Source organism: Bombina bombina, chromosome 7 (assembly GCF_027579735.1).
Source record: "Bombina bombina isolate aBomBom1 chromosome 7, aBomBom1.pri, whole genome shotgun sequence".
NCBI classification, from domain to species: domain Eukaryota; kingdom Metazoa; phylum Chordata; class Amphibia; order Anura; family Bombinatoridae; genus Bombina; species Bombina bombina.
The window spans coordinates 209,787,138-209,812,114 of record NC_069505.1 but is presented as its reverse complement, the minus strand read 5'-3'; the positions used below and the strand labels follow the sequence as shown (position 1 = coordinate 209,812,114).

The following is a 24,977-nucleotide window of genomic DNA, read 5'->3' as shown; positions in this document are numbered from 1 at the left end:
GGCAGTCAGCTGGAGTGAAACCAGATTCGGATGTTCGAACGGACCCTGAACAAGAAGGTCTCGTCTCAAAGGTAGCTTCCAAGGTGGAGCCGATGACATATTCACCAGATCTGCATACCAAGTCCTGCGTGGCCACGCAGGAGCTATCAATATCACCGACGCCCTCTCCTGATTGATCCTGGCTACCAGCCTGGGGATGAGAGGAAACGGCGGGAACACATAAGCTAGTTTGAAGGTCCAAGGTGCTACTAGTGCATCCACTTAATAATGAATCGATTTAGCCCAAAAAAGTCTACAGTCTAAATAAGCCCTTGTGAAGCCCTTATTTACGATCGTAATAAACATGGCTTACCGGATCCCATAGGGAAAATGACAGCTTCCAGCATTACATCGTCTTGTTAGAATGTGTCATACCTCAAGCAGCAAGAGACTGCACACTGTTCCCCCAACTGAAGTTAATTGCTCTCAACAGTCCTGTGTGGAACAGCCATGGATTTTAGTTACGGTTGCTAAAATCATTTTCCTCATACAAACAGAACTCTTCATCTCTTTTCTGTTTCTGAGTAAATAGTACATACCAGCACTATTTGAAAATAACAAACTCTTGATTGAATAATGAAAAACTACAGTTAAACACTAAAAAACTCTAAGCCATCTCCGTGGAGATGTTGCCTGTACAACGGCAAAGAGAATGACTGGGGTAGGCGGAGCCTAGGAGGGATCATGTGACCAGCTTTGCTGGGCTCTTTGCCATTTCCTGTTGGGGAAGAGAATATCCCACAAGTAAGGATGACGCCGTGGACCGGACACACCTATGTTGGAGAAATCTGCCTAATTTGCAGCAAACTGGGTAATGGCAGACAGCTGCCAGTACCTAAGATAGCATCAAATAGATAGAGGGAGAGAGAGCTGTTTGGGGAGTGGGATCAGGGAGGTTGGGGGGTAAAAGGGGATCCTACACTGCAGAAAAAGAAAAAAGCAGCCTTTTATTTTAATACTGGCAGACTTTCTGCCAGTACTTAAGATGGGGGTGACAAATGTGGGGTGGGGGAGGGAAAAGAGCTGTTTGAGAGGGGTCAGAGATGGATCAGGGGGTGGGATGTGTAAGGTGGAAGGCTGATCTCTACACTAAAGCTAAAATTATGCTGGGCATAATACAAGTGTGGTGCGCAGTGGCATTTAGCGGCCTTCTAATTACCAAAAAGCAATGCCAAAGCCATACATGTCTGCTATTTCTAAATAAAGGGGATCCCAGAGAAGAATGTACAACCATTTGTGCCATAATTGCATAAGCTGTTGGTAAATAATTTCAGGGAGAAACCTAAAATTGTGAAAAAGTGAATGATTTTTTTTATTTGATCGCATTTGGTGGTGAAATGGTGGTATGGAATATACCAAAATGGTCCTAGATCAATACTTTGGGTTGTCTACTAAATATATATATATATAGTTTTGATAGATAAATATATAAAAAAGCTCTATTTCTGTTTAAATGTAGTGATGGCAAAAATGCTAAAAATGCTCTGGTCTTTTGGGGAAGTTTTTGTCTGAAATGCCAGATCCTTAAGGGCTTAATTATACATCTTGGCATATTAATTTTGAAATTACACCAAAATGTTAGTTTAAGCATTACATAGTCACATTAAACACAAATCTGTAATCCACCCTGACCTCTATATATTTGTATATTAAAATTCAAATTTTTCTTACAAAGAAAATAAGCTTATTGTGCTCCAAAATTGCACAAATTATATGAAGCATTTTCATTTACAATTTGTCTAAAGGAGTAGAGAGAGACCATTAAATCTTCTTTTCCTTCAAGATCTATAAAATCTGATCTCATTCTTACTAACCTCCACGAGCAAAGCTATTGGACAGACTGCCATCCAAGTGACCGGGTACAACATGTTTAACCACACTGGTCATTTTCGAAGTCTTTCTTTCACTGCCTGAAGTCAGTTCAACAGAAACAAGAACAAACAAACAACAGACATGAAATGTAGAACGATACACAGACAAAATATGAAATGCACATGTGAAAATACTTTTTTTGTGATGTAGATATTAAATTACACACAAATTTGTTTCCCAGTTCATTTCCTGCATTGTTAAAAGATGAAAGATGTGCACTTACAAGATTAGGAGATTAGACATGGCTGGTATTAATGTTAAATAAAGCAACGCATGCATGATTTTCTACTGGTGTTACTTTACAATGAAAAGATCATTTAAAGAATAACTAAGCTGATTCCACCAACTGATTAAAAAAGGCAGAAATTTTCCAGTCACATGCTTGTGTCTGAAATTGTAGGGTTACCTTAGAATGAACCCTACCTGGTTTCACCACATGATAACTGAAATAAAATATACGTCTGTTACCTGATTTGGCAAGATACAGTCTTCTTGCAAGTTTGCTCACATCTTTGTGTTTCAATACTATTAAATGCAGAAGAGAATTTTATATCCAAATACAATATATTAATTGTGCAGGTTTTCCAGAATAAGACTGGTAGTCTAATCATTTTTTCCTTTACTAATTACATTCACAGATTAAAAAATTTATAAAATTGATTCCAAATAATGTGTCACATCTTCCCATTTCATACAGCAAAATGCAATAAACATATGAAATGTTGCTTCTTCTTTATTCAGCCCAAAACATTCATCAATCATGTAAAGGCATAAAATATAGGAAATATGTATTTGATTGGAAAAGAGGGGATATTTTTAGGTTTATAATATAATGTTTTTGGCAGAAACAATATATCATATTTAAGTCATACATGTAGGTGGGTTTTCCATTCATCTAATGTTTCTAGGCCTCAAAAAATTGTGCAGCCTAATTCTGAAAAAGCAATGATGCATCTTAAACAGTTGCCAAAAGGAATATACTAAACCTCAGACGGTTGTGACAGCATCAAATTAAAGGGACGCGGTAAGGCAAAAATGGCATGCTCTAATTCGTTACTGACTCAAGTTTACTATGTGTTTAACCCCCAAAAAAGGGTTTGATTAGCAGATACACTGACTACCACTCCTGACTGGCTGCCTAATGCATGTGGCTCCACAGCTGGGCTTTATATCTGTAGACGTTAAACACATAGTAAGACTCAGTAATAGAAAAATTACATATTCTAATACAACGGATACATACACACAGCAAATTGAACTATGACATTTTGTATTACACTATCCCTTTAAGAATGAGGGCCATTAAAGAGACATTAAACACTTTGAAATGGTAATATAAAACGATAAATCGTATATATAAAAAACCTCTGCAATATTCTTTCATTATTTATTTTGCCCCCTTTTCCTATAATTCTATTCTGAAATTGTGAGATTTTCAGTTCCTGTTAGAAATGGAAGTGCAGAACACATTGGCTGCAGACTCTAGTGACCTATTTATAACTGTTCTTAATTGGCTACAGCAGAGAAGGTAACCTCAGTTACAACATGGCAGCTCCCGTTGTTTTATAGACACTGAAACTTTACACTTATTTTATCACTATTTAAACAACTAATAAAACTTTAAATATTACATCTTCATTTTATTCTCAGACTAATCTTTTGTTTGACTGCATTACTCTATCTAGCATTTATTTAGGGCAAGATTACAAGTCGCACGTTATGAGTATTCCATGCGTGATGTGGTATTTTCGCAATTAATTTCCATGGCGCAGCTATTACAAGTTTTGAAAAATCGCGATTGCTTGCACATTCACCATTTACACAAAAATCCTTTCCGCGCTCAAATAGCTGTAGTTAACAATTTTGCGCAACATAAAAGTTTCACGAAGCACTTAAAAAATATATTACAAAGTACACTCACACTCATATTAACACTGTCTAATAAAAATTATTTAAAAAAAACATTGCACACAAAAGTTATAAGCGCTCAAAGATAGGAGACCTCGGGTGTTAGGAAAAAAACAAAAGCGGACTAGGGGATTTGATATAAATACACATACATAGAAAAACATGCATTCATATGTATACAGTTATGTTTAACTATGGAGATAAGGAAAATATTTCACATTACAATCTCTATTTTCAATGAGATATTCAGATTTAGATCTCTAGATATCTAGACATATAGTCATATACTTATCTCGCTATAAATAGATATATCAGTCCAAAAATCATCACATATATAGAGAAATATTTATTTACAAGTAAATATAACATATTCTGTTAAACAAAACATTGTTGCAATATGAAATATTCACATTTTCATGTATACTTTTCGCCGGAAATACGTCATGGGCTTTGCGCAACATATTAGGGTTTTTGTGTGTTTTTTTTCATTCTATTTGTCTTCTCCTTGGACTACTATGGGTTATACTCAATTTTGCAACTTGTAAAAGCTGCACAACCCCATATGCGAAAAAGCCATTACACGTACGTTTTTTTTCGCAACTAAATTTGCTACACGACTTGTAATCTTTACATTAGTGTTTAATGTCTCTTTAACATGGTAGTATCAAACATCTTGGAGATAGTAAGATCGATGATTGTTTCTTCATAGTGCAGATTGCAATATTTACACTTATTTTAAATGATATGTAATTTTTCTAAAAAAGACATTATGGTATAATGAAAATGAATACATATCTATACAATAATTTCCTACAAGTGTAATGAGATAAAGGGCTGCACTATACATAGACACTAAAGGTTACATATAAGGAAATTAATATATATTTATACAATAATTTCCTACAAATGTAATGAGATAAAGGGCTGCCCTATAAATATATAAACACATGGAAATGAATACCATGGTTTTACCTGGTGACAACGCAAGGGTTGGTCGGATGGTGAGAGTACTACCGCCGTTCATTTTGTAGTGTACAGAGATAGCGTTCAGTAAGGCTTGCAGATATTTCTCCTGCTCAATACTACTTGATGACTCTAATGAGGATGCCGGAGCTAGGGAAACAAAATGTAAATCACCATCAGAATCTTTACAATAAACGGCAAGAATATTGTTTTGCAGTATAGGCGGCTCATATTGTGGAATAAATCTCTTTACTATCTCCAGCTGCAGCAAAGTCTAAGCTCAAATAAATAAGATGTCCTGGGACGTTTGTGTTCATGCTTGTAGAGTAGCTCATCAATATACTAATAAAGAATGTAAAGGGCCATACGACTAAAATAGGTCTCCCCTTAAAGGGCCCGATCCAATATACAGCGTCGCCCGCAGAAGCCGGCGACGCCAAAATTTGCGCGGGTTTGGTATCCTATATACGGCGTAACCTAGAAGTTATGCTCGTATATTTCTGCCTTCGGCCGTAGTTTTTTGGCCCATAGGCAGGTATACCAAACCCGCGCACTTTGGTATCCAATATACAGCGTAAGGACTTATATGGCGAAAATGGAGAAATCTTACTCCATTTTCACCTCGCCACAAAATGCAGCTGTAGTAAGCCTTATGCTGTGTATTGGAGCCCCGTAACTCCCTAAACTACCTGCCAAATAAAACCTAACACCTAACGCATGCGCAATGTCTATCTACCTGTCAACCGCGATCTGCTAAATAAAACCTAATACCTAACGCATGTGCAATGTCTATCTACCTGTCAACCGCGATCCCCCGCCGCAATCCCTAATAAAGTATTTAACCCCTAAACCGCAGCTCCCGGACCCCACCGCCACCTACATTAAAAGTATAACCCCTTAATGTGATCCCCCTACACCGTCGCCAGCTACATTACATACCCCCTAATGTGAGCCCCTTACACCGTCGCCATCTACATTACCTACCCCCTAATGAGAGCCCCTTACACCGCCGCCATCTACATTACCTACCCCCTAATGTGAGCCCCTTACACCGCAGCCATCTATATTACCTACCCCCTAATGTGAGCTCCTACCCCGCCGCCAGCTATATTAAAATTATTAACCCCTAGTTTAATCCCCCTACACCGCCGCCAGCTATATTAATTACATTAACCCCTAATTTAATCCCCCTATACCGCCGCCAGCTATATTAATTACATTAACCCCTAATTTAATCCCCCTACCCCGCCGCCAGCTATATTAATTACATTAACCCCTAATTTAATCCCCCTATACCGCCGCCAGCTATATTAATTACATTAACCCCTAATTTAATCCCCCTATACCGCCGCCAGCTATATTAAATACATTAACCCCTAATCTAATCCCCCTACACCGCCGCCAGCTATATTAACTATATTAACCCTAATTATATTAGGGTTAATATAGTTAATATAGTTATTATATTATATATATTAACTATATTAACCCTAATAATATTAGGGTTAATATAGTTAATATTGTTATTATATTATATATATTAAGTATAATAATCCTATCTAACTCTAACATCCCTAACTAAATTCTTATTAAAATAAATCTAATTAATATTATTAATTAAAATATTCCTATTTAAATCTAAATACGTACCTATAAAATAAACCCTAAGATAGCTACAATGTAATTAATAATTACATTGTAGCTATTTTAGGGTTTATATTTATTTTACAGGTAACTTGGTATTTATTTTAACTAGGTACAATAGCTATTAAATAGTTAATAACTATTTAATAGCTACCTAGTTAAAATAATTACCAATTTACCTGTAAAATAAATCCTAACCTAAGTTACAAATACACCTACACTATCAATAAATTAAATAAACTACAAATATCTAAACTAAAATACAATTAAATAAACTAAACTAAATTACAAAAAATAAAAAAAAGATTACAAGATTTTTAAGCTAATTACACCTATTCTAAGCCCCCTAATAAAATAATAAAGCCCCCCAAAATAAAAAAAATTCCCTACCCTATTCTAAATTAAAAAAATTAACAGCTCTATTACCTTACCAGCCCTTAAAAGGGCCTTTTGCGGGGCATGCCCCAAAGAAATCGGCTCTTTTGCCTGTAAAAAAAAACACAATACCACCCCCCAACATTACAACCCACCACCCACATACCCCTACACTAACCCAAACCCCCCTTAAATAAACCTAACACTACCCCCCTGAAGATCTCCCTACCTTGTCTTCACCCAGCCGGGCAGAACTCTTCATCCGATCCGGGAGATGTCTTCAATCAAGCGGCAGAAGTCTTCCATCCGGCGATGTCTTCATCCAAGCGGCAAAGAAGAAGTCTTCCATCCGGCGATGTCTTCAATCAAGCGGCAGAGAAGAGGTCCTCCATCAGGGCAAAGGTTTCTTCCAAGCGGCATCTTCAATCTTCTTTCTTCGCTCCTCCGACGCGGAACATCCATCCGGCACGACTACTTCCCGACGAATGAGGTACCTTTAAATGACGTCATCCAAGATGGCATCCGTCGAATTCCGATTGGCTGATAGGATTCTATCAGCCAATCGGAATTAAGGTAGAAAAATCTGATTGGCTGATTCAATCAGCCAATCAGATTCAAGTTCAATCCGATTGGCTGAACCAATCAGCCAATCGGATTGAACTTGAATCTGATTGGCTGATTCAATCAGCCAATCAGATTTTTCTACCTTAATTACGATTGGCTGATAGAATCCTATCAGCCAATAGGAATTCGATGGACGCCATCTTGGATGACGTCATTTAAAGGAACCTCATTCGTCGGGAAGTCGTTGTGCCGGATGGATGTTCCGCGACGGAGGAGCGAAGAAAGAAGATTGAAGATGCCGCTTGGAAGAAAACTTTGCCCCGATGGAGGACCTCTTCTCTGCCGCTTGATTGAAGACATCGTCGGATGGAAGACTTCTTCTTTGCCGCTTGGATGAAGACATCGCCGGATGGAAGACTTCTTCTCTGCCGCTTGATTGAAAACATCGCCCAGATCGGATGAGGAGTTCTGCCCAGCAGGTGAAGACAAGGTAGGGAGCTCTTCAGGGGGGTAGTGTTAGGTTTATTTAAGGGGGGTTTGGGTTAGAGTAGGGGTATGTGGGTGGTGGGTTGTAATGTTGGGGGGTGGTATTGTGTTTTTTTTTACAGGCAAAAGAGCTGATTTCTTTGGGCCATGCCCCGCAAAAGGCCCTTTTAAGGGCTGGGAAGGTAATAGAGCTTTTAACTTTTTTAATTTAGAATAGAGTAGGGAATTTTTTTTATTTTGGGGGGCTTTATTATTTTATTAGGGGGCTTAGAATAGGTGTAATTAGCTTAAAAATCTTGTAATCTTTTTTTTATTTTTTGTAATTTAGTGTTTGTTTTTTTGTAATTTAGTTTAGTTTATTTAATTGTATTTTAGTTTAGATATTTGTAGTTTATTTAATTTATTGATAGTGTAGGTGTATTTGTAACTTAGGTTAGGATTTATTTTACAGGTAAATTGGTAATTATTTTAACTAGGTAGCTATTAAATAGTTATTAACTATTTAATAGCTATTGTACCTAGTTAAAATAATTACCAAGTTACCTGTAAAATAAATATAAACCCTAAAATAGCTACAATGTAATTATTAATTACATTGTAGCTATCTTAGGGTTTATTTTATAGGTAAGTATTTAGATTTAAATAGGAATATTTTAATTAATAATATTAATATTAATTAGATTTATTTTAATAAGAATTTAGTTAGGGATGTTAGAGTTAGATAGGATTATTATACTTAATATATATAATATAATAACAATATTAACCCTAATATAATTAGGGTTAATATAGTTAATATATATAATAACTATATTAACCCTAATATAATTAGGGTTAATATAGTTAATATAGCTGGCGGCGGTGTCAGGGGATTAGATTAGGGGTTAATGTATTTAATATAGCTGGCGGCGGTATAGGGGGATTAGATTAGGGGTTAATGTATTTAATATAGCTGGCGGCAGTATAGGGGGATTAGATTAGGGGTTAATGTATTTAATATAGCTGGAGGAGGTATAGGGGGATTAGATTAGGGGTTAATGTATTTAATATAGCTGGCGGCGGTATAGGGGGATTAGATTAGGGGTTAATTAATTTAATATAGCTGGCGGCGGGGTAGGGGGATTAAATTAGGGGTTAATAATTTTAATATAGCTGGCGGCGGGGTAGGGGGATTAGATTAGGGGTTAATAATTTTAATATAGCTGGCGGCGGGGTAGGGGGCTCACATTAGGGGGTAGTTAATGTAGGTGGCGGCGGGGTAGGAGCTCACATTAGGGGGTAATATAGATAATGTAGGTGTCGGCGGGGTCCGGGAGCGGCGGTTTAGGGGTTAATAACTTTATTAGGTGGCGGCGAGTCCGGGAGCGGCGGTTTAGGGGTTAATACATTTTTTATTGTTAGGATAGTGAGGGGGGATAGCGGATAGAGGGTTAGACGTGTTGGGCTATGTTTGGGAGGTGTGTTAGACAGTATGGGAGATTTAATAATTTAGTCAGGTTTTGTAGGCGCCGGCAGTTTCTAAAGTGCCGTAAGTCACTGGCGACTCCAGAAATTTGTACTCACGCAGATTTCTGGACATCGCTGGTTTATCCGACTTACGGCACTTTAGCATCTGACGGCGCCGTATATAGGATAGCTCGAGTTGTGAGCTGAAACTACGGGCGGCGGGGGTTCCCTCGCTTGCGCCGCAAACTACGATCTTTATCGGATTGCGCCCAAAGTCTTCCAAATGACTTGTCATACCTATTGCAAAGTGTTAAATGTATGCAAAAATGTTTTTTCATTATTATTTTTGTATTTGAGATATCTGGTTTTGCTCATTAAAGCCATCACCTGTTGTTCTCAAGGACAAGCTCACAACAATGGGCTAAGTCTGCACGTAAAGCAGACCTGCTAATTTTAACTATGCATAAATGCGCAATCTTATAGTTTGGTATTGAAATGCTAATTATGGCTGGGGATTTGATGAGCACAACCAGATATTTCAGATACAAAAATCTCTCTATCCTGCCCTACTACTGGGAGATTAATTAGTGCTATTGTCTCCTGTTTTCTAAAGTTAATACATTTGTTATTCATATTTTAAGTATAGTTGGCAGTTTCTACAGGCAAAAGCAGCTGTTTTAAATAACAAAAAAGGTAAAGGAGCTGTTTGCAAACAATTAAAATTACATTCCTGCAGATAAATAAAACCATTAGGAACACATTAAAAGGGAGACCATTTTAGAACACAATGTCCCTTTAAGAAGAAACTATTTTAATTTGAAAGTGAAACTAACCGGTGCATGTCTGTGTACAACAACTTATATCTAGGTATCTGTTGCTTACTAGCAAATCCCACAGAAACACAAACATGCTTTGGAAAAGCATTGACACTTTATATTTTAATACTTTCAGATAAAACAAAGAACATTTTAGTACTATGCCCCTTTAAATTTATACATAAAACATGTATTTATAGTTTACCTCCTTTTATCCATTTTAGCTATTTAAAGGGACACCAAACAATAAATACATTTCATGCACCTGTGTCTAATCACAGGTGCCGTCATTTTTTTTTTACTTTAGTTACACTGCAGGTATCTGAAGGAGAGTTACTGCACATGCGCAAACACGTCAGCAGTGGAATGTAGTGAAAGATACATGACTAGAGGGGGGTGGGGAATGACCCCAATACTATGCTATAAAATGTATTTAGAGATTTATGTCCCTTTAACAAGGATTTACTTATAACATAAAACCAATCAAGTCGTGAATCCTAAAAGCAAACTATAAAGTAATAGTCAGAAGATTGTATTATTATTATAATTTGATTAGCTGGTTCACTAAGCAAAAGTATATACAGGTAGAAACCCCTTTAGCCAAACTGTTTGGGACTGGAAAAGGTTTGGATTTTGGAATATTTGTGTCTGTTAAATGGGACAGTTTGGTGACGGGATGGGACCAAGTGTAAACAACACTTTCTCATGTCATTGATGCAATATTTAGATGTCCTAATACACCTTATACATGTAACCTAAAGGTACTTTTAGATCATTTTTTATACTTTTGTATACATAGCACCCTCAGAAATATACTATAGTACTGTAATCAGAAAGGGAATATGTGTTGTTTTAAATAAATATAGACTATTATCGCCTTTTAAAGGCACAAAAACCAAACCAAAGACACAGGTAGAGACGATTGTGACTTACAGGAGGGGAACAATAGTCATTTTTTTATCATTTTATTAAAAAAATAAAAAAATGAATTAAAGTTTGGATTTCAGAATAAGTTCAGATTTTGAAATTTTGGAATTGGGGACCTGTATTTTTATTGCTTATTTATTTTGCATTTGTTCATCTTTTTCTCTACTTTAGGAATAATCTTTGCTGATGTAGGAAAGAGTTAAATTTTCTCAGTAAACATATAAAAAATAATCAGATTCTATAGCAAATAAGGGGCAGAAATGTCTAATAAGTGACATCAACTTAACAAAATATTTCCTTATTCAGAAGCATCTTCCACAACTGAATAAAAAGTTACTTTTCACCTGAAATGATTTGATATCTATCTAGCAGAAGTGGATGCCTTTGCTTGACGTATTTAATAAAGATAAAAAAAAGGAAGTAATATAAAAGTTCATTCTCACCAGCTGTATGTGTATTTTGTGATTTGAAGAGACCAACAACTGTCTTTCCATGAAAACCTCCAGAACGAAGTAACACTGCATTGGTTTTAGAATTTTTCCAGGACACTGCAGGAAGTCTGTTATGGCGATAACAGCGGGCGACTTTATGTAGGCTACTGTCCTGGACAGACTGAGGTATAACTAGAAGGCCTGGATAACTTCAAGTTAAAAAAAAAAAGATGAATTACTGGGAGAAATCGCTTTGTCTTAATGTTATGTCTGATTCATTTCTACCAGGATACAAAGCTTTAAACAAATAAATAAAGCAAGACTATCATCTCTTTATTGTAGATTGTTAGATATAGAAGCAATAAATTATTTGGCCTCTAAAGAAAATATTTTTACACTTAACATTTTAGCCTCCACACTTGACAGGAAACCCACCCACCACCATATTTAATCACCCAACTTATCCAAAATTCTTTCAACACAATGGCTCTGCCATAACAGAGACGTTTAGATTAGCAGGACACAGAAAAACATGGACATTATATTTAGAATAAAGTAGTTTGTCATATACTTTTCTGGGGAGCACCAAGGGGATTAAATTACAAATAAGAGCGAAGTAATATGTTCATGTTGTTAGTTCTCTTATGTCCCACAGCACAGAACCCACCAATGCAAAATGTTTATTTACCTTCTGCAAAGAGAGTACATTCTGTTCATCGCTGTGACCCTAAAGTGCTCTGTTTTTAATCGTGAAGAGGAGTTGCTAATGGTTCCTAGGGCCAGACGCTGATAATCTCTGAAGCACGCCCTTTCCACCAACTGCTCCATTGTCGATTTTTCAGATGCTTTTAATGTTCCACTTGGCAGTTCATTATCATCTGACACTGGAGATAGAAAATCCCACTCAGTGATACGGTAGACTGTTCTAGTACTTATGTAACTTAATGTAAGAATGTGAAGATGACTTTGCTGTGTCCTACAGCACATTTTATATTAAGTCCTTGGGATCCAGTTTAAAGGACAGGTCATTTTGTATTTATGTTTAATATTAGGCATATGCATAAATATGTAATTTAGCATGTGTTTTACAAATGCGCTGCGGAATCTGTTGGCGCTCTACAAATAACAGATAATAATAATAATGAATACAGAATATGGCTGTGGGCAGCAGCATTCAGCTATTTCAGTGTCTGTTATATTAGTGATAAAGTATAACACAGAGATATCTGTATAAATCCAGATACATCCTGCATCGAAAATAGTCGAATGCCGCTGTCCTATTCAGAATAATGTATTTATGCACAAGCCTATTTAATATTTAAAGTTATTACAGCTTTCTTAAGAAATGGAGCATGTCAGATTACTTATTTTCTTTCAAGGAAATAACTGGTAATTTAAAGGGACATTAAACACTAAATAAATGCTAGACAGAATGATGCATTCAAAGAAAAGATTACAGAGGCAAAGAGAAAAGTTAGTGCTAAGAACGATATTACAATTATTGCCACTCCTAATCCACCTCCCTTTAGATGGACATAATAAAACGAACTTATATGGAAAAAAATTCAGTCTTCAGGAACAGTTATCTTGAGAAAGCCCAAGCAACGGGTGAAACGCATACAAGCTGTTTTTCTGCAAACCTTTTTTCAAAACTGCAGACTAGGTACCTAGCAATACCCGCGCATGATACACGCTAAGAGCGGGTGTTTTGTCCTTTGTTTTCTTCTATTTGAACTCCACATTGCACTATGCACTTTACAATCAGAAGTCTTTACATCAAAAAGAAAAATCTAAGCCAGCACCTGAAAGACCAGAGGATTAAGAGCCCAGCATAACACCGGAGCCAATTTCCTGGAGGAGGAGGGTGAGTGAGATCGCTCTGTCTCCAGAAGACAAGTGGTGTAAAACAAGAAACGCTTGTAAAAGATCACTGTTTTCATTACAAGTATTGCTACAGGTAGCTGCACATGCATTGTATACTGACTAGTGACTTGAAGCTAATATACTTGCAAAGGATCTGTTATTTTAAAGAGATACAGGGGACTATAATTATTGTGCAACAATTACTACATATGTGGCATATATATGCTTAACCAACAAGTGCATAATAAATAATAGCATTTAGTCTGAAGTTTAAGTAAGCAGTAAAATAAAGACAATGGAATAGCATTTAGTCTGAAGTTTAAATAAGCAGTAGATTTTCTTTTCTGACAACTTAAAAAATGTACTTCAATTTGCCGGCGTCTTGTATCACGAGACAGTCGTCAGCCAATCACAGACTCATATACCTAAACACTGAACTTTTGCACATGCTCAGTAGTACCTGGTGCCTCAGAAAGTGTGCATATAAAAAAAAAACTGTGGGCAATTTGATCATGGAAGTAATTTGAAAGTATCTTAAAACTGCATGCTGTATCCAAATCAGTATAATTTAATTTTGACTTTAATGTCCCTTTAATCCAGGGGTCAGCAACCTTGGGCCCCCAGATGTTTTGGAACTACATTTCCCATGATGCTCAGACAGTCTAAAGAGTGTATCAGCATTTCACTCTAAAGTAATCCAATACAGTTTCTCATTGTAAGACTTATTTTATGTCTGATAAAACAGCTGTACTCTATTTAGGTTGAAAAATGCATTACTTATCCTCATTCTTAGGTTATTTTAGGGCTGCAACTAACGATTATTTTCATAATCGATTAATCGGCCGATTATTTTTTTCGATTAATCGACTAATCGGATAAAAAGAGGGAATCAATAATAGTTTTCTATGTTTTAAATAAAATCCACATAATGAGTGTTACAAATATAAACTACAGAGTAAAACTTCACATTAACACAACTGTTTTTTCAATTTTTAAGCAGCAGAGCACAGTTTTATAATTAAACAAAACAAAACCACAAACTGTTTCAAAAGAGGTAGAACTAGAAAGAGTTAGACTATCACTGCTAATAACATTCTGTTATTCACTCTTTCAGAAACTTTGCATTGAAATGCAAAAATCTCAACATGTCCACATGCTTCTGGCTAAGGCTGGTTCTCTGTTTGCAGCTATATTTCCTGCAGCAGAGAAAAGGCTGTTGAGGTGTATAAGTAGGGTTTTGCCAATTTCACCAAAGTGGGATATTTATCTTTGCTAGCTGTTCACCAATGCTAAGTGTTTTCTACCTTGGCAAGGGGCCTCTCAATAAAGTAACCATTGATTTAATTCTAACATAAAAATATCTTGAATATCTATATGCAATGGTAAATAACTAGCTATAAGGTTAGGGGAAATATCTAGTCCGCTCTAAAAATAACGAATATATACTTATAAAGGTTGAATCTGGTACATATTATCACAATTTATTAAAAATATAAAAAAAACTATAAAAAACAAAATCAAAAGCGCTAAGGACTGTATATCAATAACAGGATAAAGCCTTAGACATTTATTTATACAGTACATATAATCAGCAATATGCTAATAAATGTGCAAACAGATACTAGTGTATATCAATTTAAATAATTCCCATCACTAGGGGCTAGGTGTAAACAACAAGCTTGGCAAGCTTGGCACTATATCATGAAAAGCATAGCTCCAAATCACCATATTTAATATAAACAATCGAAATGATGACTATTATATCTGGGTTGCACATAAGCCAGGGGTTGTTGTAAACTTATACTGTCCTGAAAAAATGAAAAGTAAAACACAATACCATGTGCAGGAGCTCAGTGGAGTGAAGCAGCTGGTGTTGTGCACAGACCAACTAATTGCAAACCAACTAATCGATTAATCGATTATGAGATTCGTTGACAACTATTTTCATAATCGATTATTATTGATTATGACGATTAGTTGTTGCAGCTCTAGGTTATTTTAATAAACACTTTTATTCACCTTTTATTCTAGATCAACAGGGCCTGTTTCTAGGCAGCTGGATTTAAATGGACACTGAACCCAATTTTTTTCTTTTGTGATTCAGATAGAGCATGGTATTTTAAGAAACTTTCTAATTTACTCCTATAATCAAATTTTCTTCATTCTCTTGAAATGCAAGAATGTAAGATTAGATGCCGGCCCATTTTTGGTGAACAACTTGGGCTGTTCTTGTTGATTGGTGGATAAATTCACGCACCAATAAAAAGTGCTGTCCAGAGGTCTGAAAAAAAAAAAATTAGATGACTTCTTTTTCAAATACAGATAGCAAGAGAACGAAGAAAATTGATAATAGGAGTAAATTAGAAAGTTGCTTAAAATGTCATGCTCTATCTGAATCACAAAAGAAAAAAATTGGGTTCAGTGTCCCTTTAAGGGGACAACACATTTATAGGGGTAGTTTTATGGCATAATGCCTTTCCACCCCTATGCTCTAAAAATCTTCTATTTATTAGCATTATTATAAATTAGTGATCCTGGCTGTATGCAAGGCAAAAACAAGCGAACATTATCCAGTGCCTAGACCAGCACAAAAACTAAATACCTCACTGTGCATTGTAAATAAATAACTGTCCCTGACAATGTAAAATATTAAATGGGACATTCTAGTAAAAATTAAACTTTCATGACAAAGACAGGGCATGCAATTTTAAACAACTTTCCAATTTACTTTTCTCATCAAATTTGTTTTGTTCTCTTGGTATTCTTAGTTGAAAGCTAAACCTAGTTAGGCTCATAAGCTAATTTCTAAGCCCTTGAAGGCCACCTCTTATCTGAATGCATTTGGCAGTTTTTAACAGCTAGAGGGAGTTATCTCATGTCTGCAATGTAGATAACATTGTGCCCATGCCCGTGGAGTCAGTACTGATTAGCTGAAATGCAAGTCTGTCAAAATAACTCAAATAAGGGCAGTCTGCAGAGGCTTAGATACAAGGTAATCACAGAGGTAAAAAGTGTATTAATATAACCGTGTTGGTTATGCAAAACTGGAGAATGGGTAATAAAGGGATTATCTATCTTTTTGAACAATAACAATTCTGGAGTAGACTGTCCCTTTAAACTAAAGCATATATTAAAAAGGAAGTATAATGCAAACTGATACTGAGTTATATGTCCTCAGAGAAGCAAGGTCCGGCTTTATTTGTCTCTATAATAAATAATGACACAGAATACAAAGTTATATGTCACCAGACTAGCAAAGAACAGCTTTATTTGTCTCTATAATGAATAATGACACAGAATACTGAGTTATATGACTTCAGACTAGCAAGGACCGGCTTTATTTGTCTCTATAATGATGAGACAGAATACTGAGTTATATGTCATCAGACTAGCAAGGACTGGTTTTATTTGTCTCTATAATGAATAATGGCACAGAATACTGAGTTATATGTCCTCAGAGTAGCAAAGACCTGCTTTATTTGTCTCTATAATGAATAATGACACAGAATACTGAGTTATATGTCATCAGACTAGCAAAAAAACATAATTTATGCTTACCTGATAAATTTATTTCTCTTGTAGTGTATCCAGTCCACGGATCATCCATTACTTGTGGGATATTCTCCTTCCCAACAGGAAGTTGCAAGAGGATCACCCACAGCAGAGCTGCTATATAGCTCCTCCCCTCACTGCCATATCCAGTCATTCGACCGAAACAAGACGAGAAAGGAGAAACCATAGGGTGCAGTGGTGACTGTAGTTTAATTAAAATGACAGGGCGGGCCGTGGACTGGATACACTACAAGAGAAATAAATTTATCAGGTAAGCATAAATTATGTTTTCTCTTGTTAAGTGTATCCAGTCCACGGATCATCCATTACTTGTGGGATACCAATACCAAAGCTAAAGTACACGGATGATGGGAGGGACAAGGCAGGAACTTAAACGGAAGGAACCACTGCCTGTAGAAACTTTCTCCCAAAACAGCCTCCGAAGAAGCAAAAGTGTCAAATTTGTAAAATTTTGAAAAGGTGTGAAGCGAAGACCAAGTCGCAGCCTTGCAAATCTGTTCAACAGAGGCCTCATCTTTAAAGGCCCAGGTGGAAGCCACAGCTCTAGTAGAATGAGCTGTAATCCTTTCAGGGGGCTGCTGTCCAGTAGTCTCATAGGCTAAGCGTATTATGCTCCGAAGCCAAAAGGAGAGAGAGGTTGCCGAAGCTTTTTGACCTCTCCTCTGTCCAGAGTAAACAACAAACAGGGCAGATGTTTGACGAAAATCTTTAGTAGCCTGTAAGTAAAACTTCAAGGCAAGGACTACGTCCAGATTATGCAAAAGACGTTCCTTCTTTGAAGAAGGATTAGGACACAATAATGGAACAACAATCTCTTGATTGATATTCCTGTTAGAAACCACCTTAGGTAAAAACCCAGGTTTGGTACACAGAACTACCTTGTCTGAATGAAAAATCAGATAAGGAGAATCACAATGTAAGGCAGATAACTCAGAGACTCTTCGAGCCGAGGAAATAGCCATCAAAAACAGAACTTTCCAGGATAAAAGTTTAATATCAATGGAATGAAGGGGTTCAAACGGAACTCCCTGAAGAACTTTAAGAACCAAGTTTAAGCTCCACGGGGGAGCAACAGTTTTAAACACAGGCTTAATCCTAACCAAAGCCTGACAAAATGCCTGGACGTCTGGAACTTCTGCCAGACGCTTGTGCAAAAGAATAGACAGAGCAGAGATCTGTCCTTTTAAAGAACTAGCTGATAAGCCTTTGTCCAAACCCTCTTGGAGAAAGGACAATATCCTAGGAATCCTAACCTTACTCCATGAGTAACTCTTGGATTCACACCAATAAAGATATTTACGCCATATCTTATGGTAGATTTTCCTGGTGACAGGCTTCCGAGCCTGTATTAAGGTATCAATGACTGACTCGGAGAAGCCACGCCTTGATAGAATCAAGTGTTCAATCTCCATGCAGTCAGTCTCAGAGAAATTAGATTTGGATGATTGAAAGGACCTTGTATTAGAAGGTCCTGCCTCAGAGGCAGAGTCCATGGTGGAAGAGATGACATGTCCACTAGGTCTGCATACCAGGTCCTGCGTGGCCACGCAGGCGCTATCAGAATCACCGATGCTCTCTCCTGTTTGATTTTGGCAATCAGTCGAGGGAGCAGAGAAAACGGTGGAAACACATAGGCCAGGTTGAAGAACCAAGGAGCTGCTAGAGCATCTATCAGCGTTGCTCCCGGGTCCCTGGACCTGGATCCGTAACAAGGAAGCTTGGCGTTCTGGCGAGACGCCATGAGATCCAGTTCTGGTTTGCCCCAACGATGGACCAGTTGAGCAAACACCTCCGGATGGAGTTCCTACTCCCCCGGATGAAAAGTCTGACGACTTAGAAAATCCACCTCCCAGTTCTCTATGCCTGGGATGTGGATCGCTGACAGGTGGCAAGAGTGAGACTCTGCCCAGCGAATTATCTTTGAGACTTCTAACATCGCTAGGGAACTCCTGGTTCGCCCTTGATGGTTGATGTAAGCCACAGTCGTGATGTTGTCCGACTGAAATCTGATGAACCTCAGTGTTGCTAACTGAGGCCAAGCTAGAAGAGCCTTGAATATTGCTCTTAACTCCAGAATATTTATTGGGAGGAGTTTCTCCTCCTGAGTCCACGATCCCTGAGCCTTCAGGGAGTTCCAGACTGCGCCCTAACCTAGAAGGCTGGCATCTGTTGTTACAATCGTCCAATCTGGCCTGCGAAAGGTCATACCCTTGGACAGATGGACCCGAGAAAGCCACCAGAGAAGAGAATCTCTGGTCTCTTGATCCAGATTTAGTAGAGGGGACAAATCTGAGTAATCCCCATTCCACTGACTTAGCATGCATAATTGCAGCGGTCTGAGATGCAGGCGCGCAAATGGCACTATGTCCATTGCCGCTACCATTAAGCCGATTACTTCCATGCACTGAGCCACTGACGGGCGTGGAATGGAATGAAGGACACGGCAAGCATTTAGAAGTTTTGATAACTTGGACTCCGTCAGGTAAATTTTCATCTCTACAGAATCTATAAGAGTCCCTAGGAAGGAGACTCTTGTGAGTGGTGATAGAGAACTCTTTTCCACGTTCACTTTCCACCCATGCGACCTCAGAAATGCCAGAACTATCTCTGTATGAGACTTGGCAATTTGAAAGCTTGACGCCTGTATCAGGATGTCGTCTAGATACGGAACCACCGCTATGCCTCGCGGTCCTAGAACCGCCAGAAGTGAGCCCAGAACCTTTGTAAAAATTCTTGGGGCAGTGGTCAACCCGAAGGGAAGAGCTACAAATTGGTAATGCCTGTCTAGAAAGGCAAACCTTAGGAACCGATGATGATCTTTGTGAATCGGTATGTGAAGGTAGGCATCCTTTAAGTCCACTGTGGTCATGTACTGACCCTCTTGGATCATGGGTAGGATGGTCCGAATAGTTTCCATTTTGAATGATGGAACTCTGAGGAATTTGTTTAAGATCTTTAGATCCAAGATTGGTCTGAAGGTTCCCTCTTTCTTGGGAACCACAAACAGATTTGAATAAAATCCCTGTCCTTGTTCCGTCCGCGGAACTGGATGGATCACTCCCATTACTAGGAGGTCTTGCACACAGCTTAGGAATGCCTCTTTCTTTATCTGGTTTGCTGATAACCTTGAAAGATGAAATCTCCCTTGTGGAGGAGAAGCTTTGAAGTCCAGAAGATATCCCTGAGATATGATCTCCAACGCCCAGGGATCCTGAACATCTCTTGCCCATGCCTGGGCGAAGAGAGAAAGTCTGTCCTCCACTAGATCCGTTTCCGGATAGGGGGCCGTTCCTTCATGCTGTCTTGGGGGCAGCAGCAGGCTTTCTGGCCTGCTTGCCCTTGTTCCAGGACTGGTTAGGTTTCCAGGCCTGTCTGGAATGAGCAACAGTTCCCTCTTGTTTTGAAGCGGAGGAAGTTGATGCTGCTCCTTGAAATTTCGAAAGGCACGAAAATTAGACTGTTTGGCCTTTGATTTGGCCCTGTCCTGAGGAAGGGTATGACCCTTGCCTCCAGTAATGTCAGCAATAATTTCCTTCAAGCCAGGCCCGAATAAGGTCTGCCCCTTGAAAGGAATGTTGAGTAATTTAGACTTTGAAGTCACGTCAGCTGACCAGGATTTAAGCCATAGCGCCCTACGCACCTGGATGGCGAATCCGGAATTCTTAGCCGTTAGTTTAGTCAAATGAACAATGGCATCAGAAACAAATGAGTTAGTTAGCTTAAGCGTTCTAAGCTTGTCAATAATTTCATTCAATAGAGCTGTCTGGATGGCCTCTTCCAGGGCCTCAAACCAGAATGCCTCCGCAGCAGTGACAGGCGCAATGCATGCAAGGGGCTGTAAAATTAAACCTTGTTGAATAAACATTTTCTTAAGGTAACCCTCCAATTTTTTATCCATTGGATCTGAAAAAGCACAACTGTCCTCAACCGGGATAGTGGTACGCTTTGCTAAAGTAGAAACTGCTCCCTCCACCTTAGGGTCTGCCATAAGTCCTGTGTAGTGGCGTCTATTGGAAACATTTTTCTAAATATAGGAGGTGGGGAAAAGGGCACACCGGGTCTATCCCACTCCTTGCTAATAATTTCTGTAAGCCTTTTAGGTATAGGAAAAACGTCAGTACACACCGGCACCGCATAGTATCTATCCAGCCTACACAATTTCTCTGGAATTGCAACTGTGTTACAGTCATTCAGAGCAGCTAATACCTCCCCAAGCAATACACGGAGGTTCTCAAGCTTAAATTTAAAATTAGAAATCTCTGAATCAGGTTTCCCCGAGTCAGAGATGTCACCCACAGACTGAAGCTCTCCGTCCTGATGTTCTGCATACTGTGACGCAGTATCAGACATGGCTCTAACAGCATTTGCGCGCACTGTATCTCTCCTAACCCCAGAGCTATTGCGCTTGCCTCTTAATTCAGGCAATCTAAATAATACCTCTGACAGGGTATTATTCATGATTGCAGCCATGTCCTGCAAGGTAATCGCTATGGGCGTCCCTGATGTAATTGGCGCCATATTAGCGTGCGTCCCCTGAGCGGGAGGCGAAGGGTCTGACACGTGGGGAGAGTTAGTCGGCATAACTTCCCCCTCGACAGAACCCTCTGGTGATAATTCTTTTATAGATAAAGACTGATCTTTACTGTTTAAGGTGAAATCAATACATTTAGTACACATTCTCCTATGGGGCTCCACCATGGCTTTCAAACATAATGAACAAGTAGGTTCCTCTGTGTCAGACATGTTTAAACAGACTAGCAATGAGACTAGCAAGCTTGGAAAACACTTTAAAACAAGTTTACAAGCAATATAAAAAACGTTACTGCGCCTTTAAGAAACACAAATTTTCCCAACTTTTGAAATAACAGTGAAAAAATGCAGTTACACTAACAAAATTTTTACAGTGTATGTAATAAGTTAGCAGAGCATTGCACCCACTTGCAAATGGATGATTAACCCCTTAATACCAAAAACGGAATAACAAATGACAAAAACGTTTTTTTTTAAACAGTCACAACAACTGCCACTTTTTACCTCCCTCAATACGACTTTTGAAGCCTTTTGAGCCCTTCAGAGAAGTCCTGGATCATGCAGGAAGAAGCTGGATGTCTGTGTCTGTAATTTTTGCTGTGCAAAAAAACGCCAAAATATGCCCCTCCCACTCATATTACAACAGTGGGAAGCCTCAGGGAACTGTTTCTAGGCAAAATTCAAGCCAGCCATGTGGAAAAAACTAGGCCCCAATAAGTTTTATCACCAAACATATGTAAAAAACGATTAAACATGCCAGCAAACGTTTTAAAATACACTTTTATAAGAGTATGTATCTCTATTAATAAGCCTGATACCAGTCGCTATCACTGCATTTAAGGCTTTACTTACATTACTTCGGTATCAGCAGAATTTTCTAGCAAATTCCATCCCTAGAAAAATATTTTAACTGCACATACCTTATTACAGGAAAACCTGCACGCTATTCCCCCTCTGAAGTTACCTCACTCCTCAGAATATGTGAGAACAGCAAAGGATCTTAGTTACTTCTGCTAAGATCATAGAAAACGCAGGCAGATTCTTCTTCTAAATACTGCCTGAGATAAACAGTACACTCCGTTACCATTTAAAAATAACAAACTTTTGATTGAAGAAATAAACTAAGTATAAAACACCACAGTCCTCTTACGACCTCCATCTTAGTTGAGAGTTGCAAGAGAATGACTGGATATGGCAGTGAGGGGAGGAGCTATATAGCAGCTCTGCTGTGGGTGATCCTCTTGCAACTTCCTGTTGGGAAGGAGAATATCCCACAAGAAATGGATGATCCGTGGACTGGATACACTTAACAAGAGAAACGGTTTCATGTGTCTATATAACGAATAATGATACAGAATACTGAGTTATATGTCAGACTAGCAAGGACTGGCTTTATTTGTCTCTATAATGAATAATGGCACAGAATACCGAGTTATATGTCATCAGACTAGCAAAGAATGGCTTTGTCTCTAAAATGATGACACAGAATACTGAGTTATATGTCATCAGACTAGCAAGGGCTGGCTTTATCTGTTTTATTCGTCTCTATAATAAATAATGACACATAATAAATAAACCAGAAACTGAGTGCTGCATTTGTGTAAAACTGAGAAAAACACCACCATCATACCAGATATATCATCATCTTCAAATCCCCCTGATCGGCTCCCTCTCTCTTCTAATATTATGCTGTTTTTTTTCTTTGCAGCATACTGGCGCCCAATTGTCATTTTACCAGCTCGTTTAGCACCTTTCACAATTGTCTTAGAAAGAGTTCTGAAAGAGACATATTAAATAAAGGTTACATGTCTGTATCTTCACAAACAAGTACAGAAAGGCAGGAACAAGATGGACGTTTATATATAGACCAATAAACCATGCAAGTTTTACAGGATTACATTATGTAAAAGGGACATGAAAGTAACAATTAAGGTTTCAGGACTCAGATAGAATATAAAAAACATTTATTTAAAAAAAAAAATCCAATTCATTTCTATTGTCAAATTTAACTTTTTGCCTGGTAGAGTATACTGGGGTGCATTCAGTAGTATGCACGTAATTTGAACACTATTTGGCAATCAGTATCAATAACAATGTTGTACATGTGAGCCTATGTAGGTATGCGCTTATGCAAACAAGATACGTTTTAATAATGGATACTAAGAAAAAAGTTCAATTTGATAACAGAAGTGAATTAGAAGATTTTATAATATTTTACGTTCCATAGGAATCATGAAAGTTGAATTGGGAATGCATGTCCTTGGGGGTAAGGTATGTATTTACAATTGGTGAGCTGACGCCACTAATAAGCCATCCTTGCTTGCTACAGATAGCAGGTACTGCATTATATTACCGAAAGGATGTGTTCTTTTCCTTCTGCTTTGGTAAGATTATCTGAGGCGCTGTCTGACCTGCTGCAAATGCAAACGTGCTGAAGATGGAAAGGGGATACCGGAACTTCATTAGCTGCTTCTTAAAGAGGTCCACCATTTCAGGGCTTACTTCTTCATCAAATGCTACTTTAATTAACTGCACAGAAAAAGAATACAACACGTTTAAATCAGTAAGCACAACAAACCACTTGTGTCTCTGATTAAGTCCATTGTTGGTAAGTTCTATGGAATCGAGGGCATCGCTACATAACCAGTTACTTTCATGGTTTCTTAGAGTGGAAATAATGAACTATATCAAACATTGAAAATGCAGAAGCGAAGCCATTGAAAGATTTCCGTTTTTATAAAGCCACATCAGACCCTCAAGATGAGCCTCACAGCCCTACAACCCCATTTCACCAACAGATCCCGGGATATAACCTCGGCGACATTTATTTTTATTTAATTTATTTTTTACTGGAGGGACTGTTCAGTACAGGACAAATGACATTCCTAAGTACAGACACAAACTATACGATGGGGAAAAGGGAAATAAAAAACTGTGATCCTTGCTTCTTAGGTTTGACGACTTTGGAATAACCATGTGATTAGGCAATTAACAACCTTTTGGGAGATGCCATGAAGCACTATGAAAAAATGTAGCCAAAAAAAAATGTCCCAAACATGAAAATCAAATAGGAAAATATTTTTAAAACAAACAGGACAGAAAGTTTAAAAATTAAAGGGACATGAAATCCCAAAATGTTCTTTCGTGATTCAGACAGAGCATGTAATTTTAAAAAAAAGTATTTAATTTAGTTCTATTAACAAATTAGCTTTGTTTCATATGGCATTCTTGTTGAAGAGATATCTAGATAGGCAGAGTGCACATTTCTGGAAAAAACATGACAGGAAACAATGCTGCCATCTACGGTTCTTGCAAACGCATTACAGTTAAAAAAAAACTGCTGAAATATAGTGCCCTATTCATGTGCATTCTCCTACACCTTCCTAGCTGCTTTTCAACAAAGGATACAAAGAAATAAGTCGTGAAATAATTTTTGGGCGGTATTATGTCCCTTTAAGTTTATTAAAAAAAATACTGTAAGATGACAAGACGAAGCTTATAGAAACTAGAACTGGTTGCTGTTTATAGATGATGCTGCTTA

The 24,977-nt window shown here is 37.9% G+C and overlaps 1 protein-coding gene across 1 annotated transcript in view; it reads right to left on the bottom strand.

Annotated features, from left to right (window-relative positions):
• Nucleotides 1-24,977, bottom strand: part of SBF2 (SET binding factor 2) — a 1,344,181-nt gene that overhangs the window by 196,111 nt on the left and 1,123,093 nt on the right. Inside the window, exons 24-29 of the mRNA XM_053720592.1 lie at nt 23,790-23,965; nt 23,067-23,212; nt 12,159-12,354; nt 11,483-11,679; nt 4,792-4,932; nt 1,854-1,949 (exon numbers count right to left, since the gene is read on the bottom strand). Coding sequence (XP_053576567.1) covers nt 1,854-1,949; nt 4,792-4,932; nt 11,483-11,679; nt 12,159-12,354; nt 23,067-23,212; nt 23,790-23,965 — 952 coding nt within the window. The remainder of the gene's footprint in view (nt 1-1,853; nt 1,950-4,791; nt 4,933-11,482; nt 11,680-12,158; nt 12,355-23,066; nt 23,213-23,789; nt 23,966-24,977) is intronic.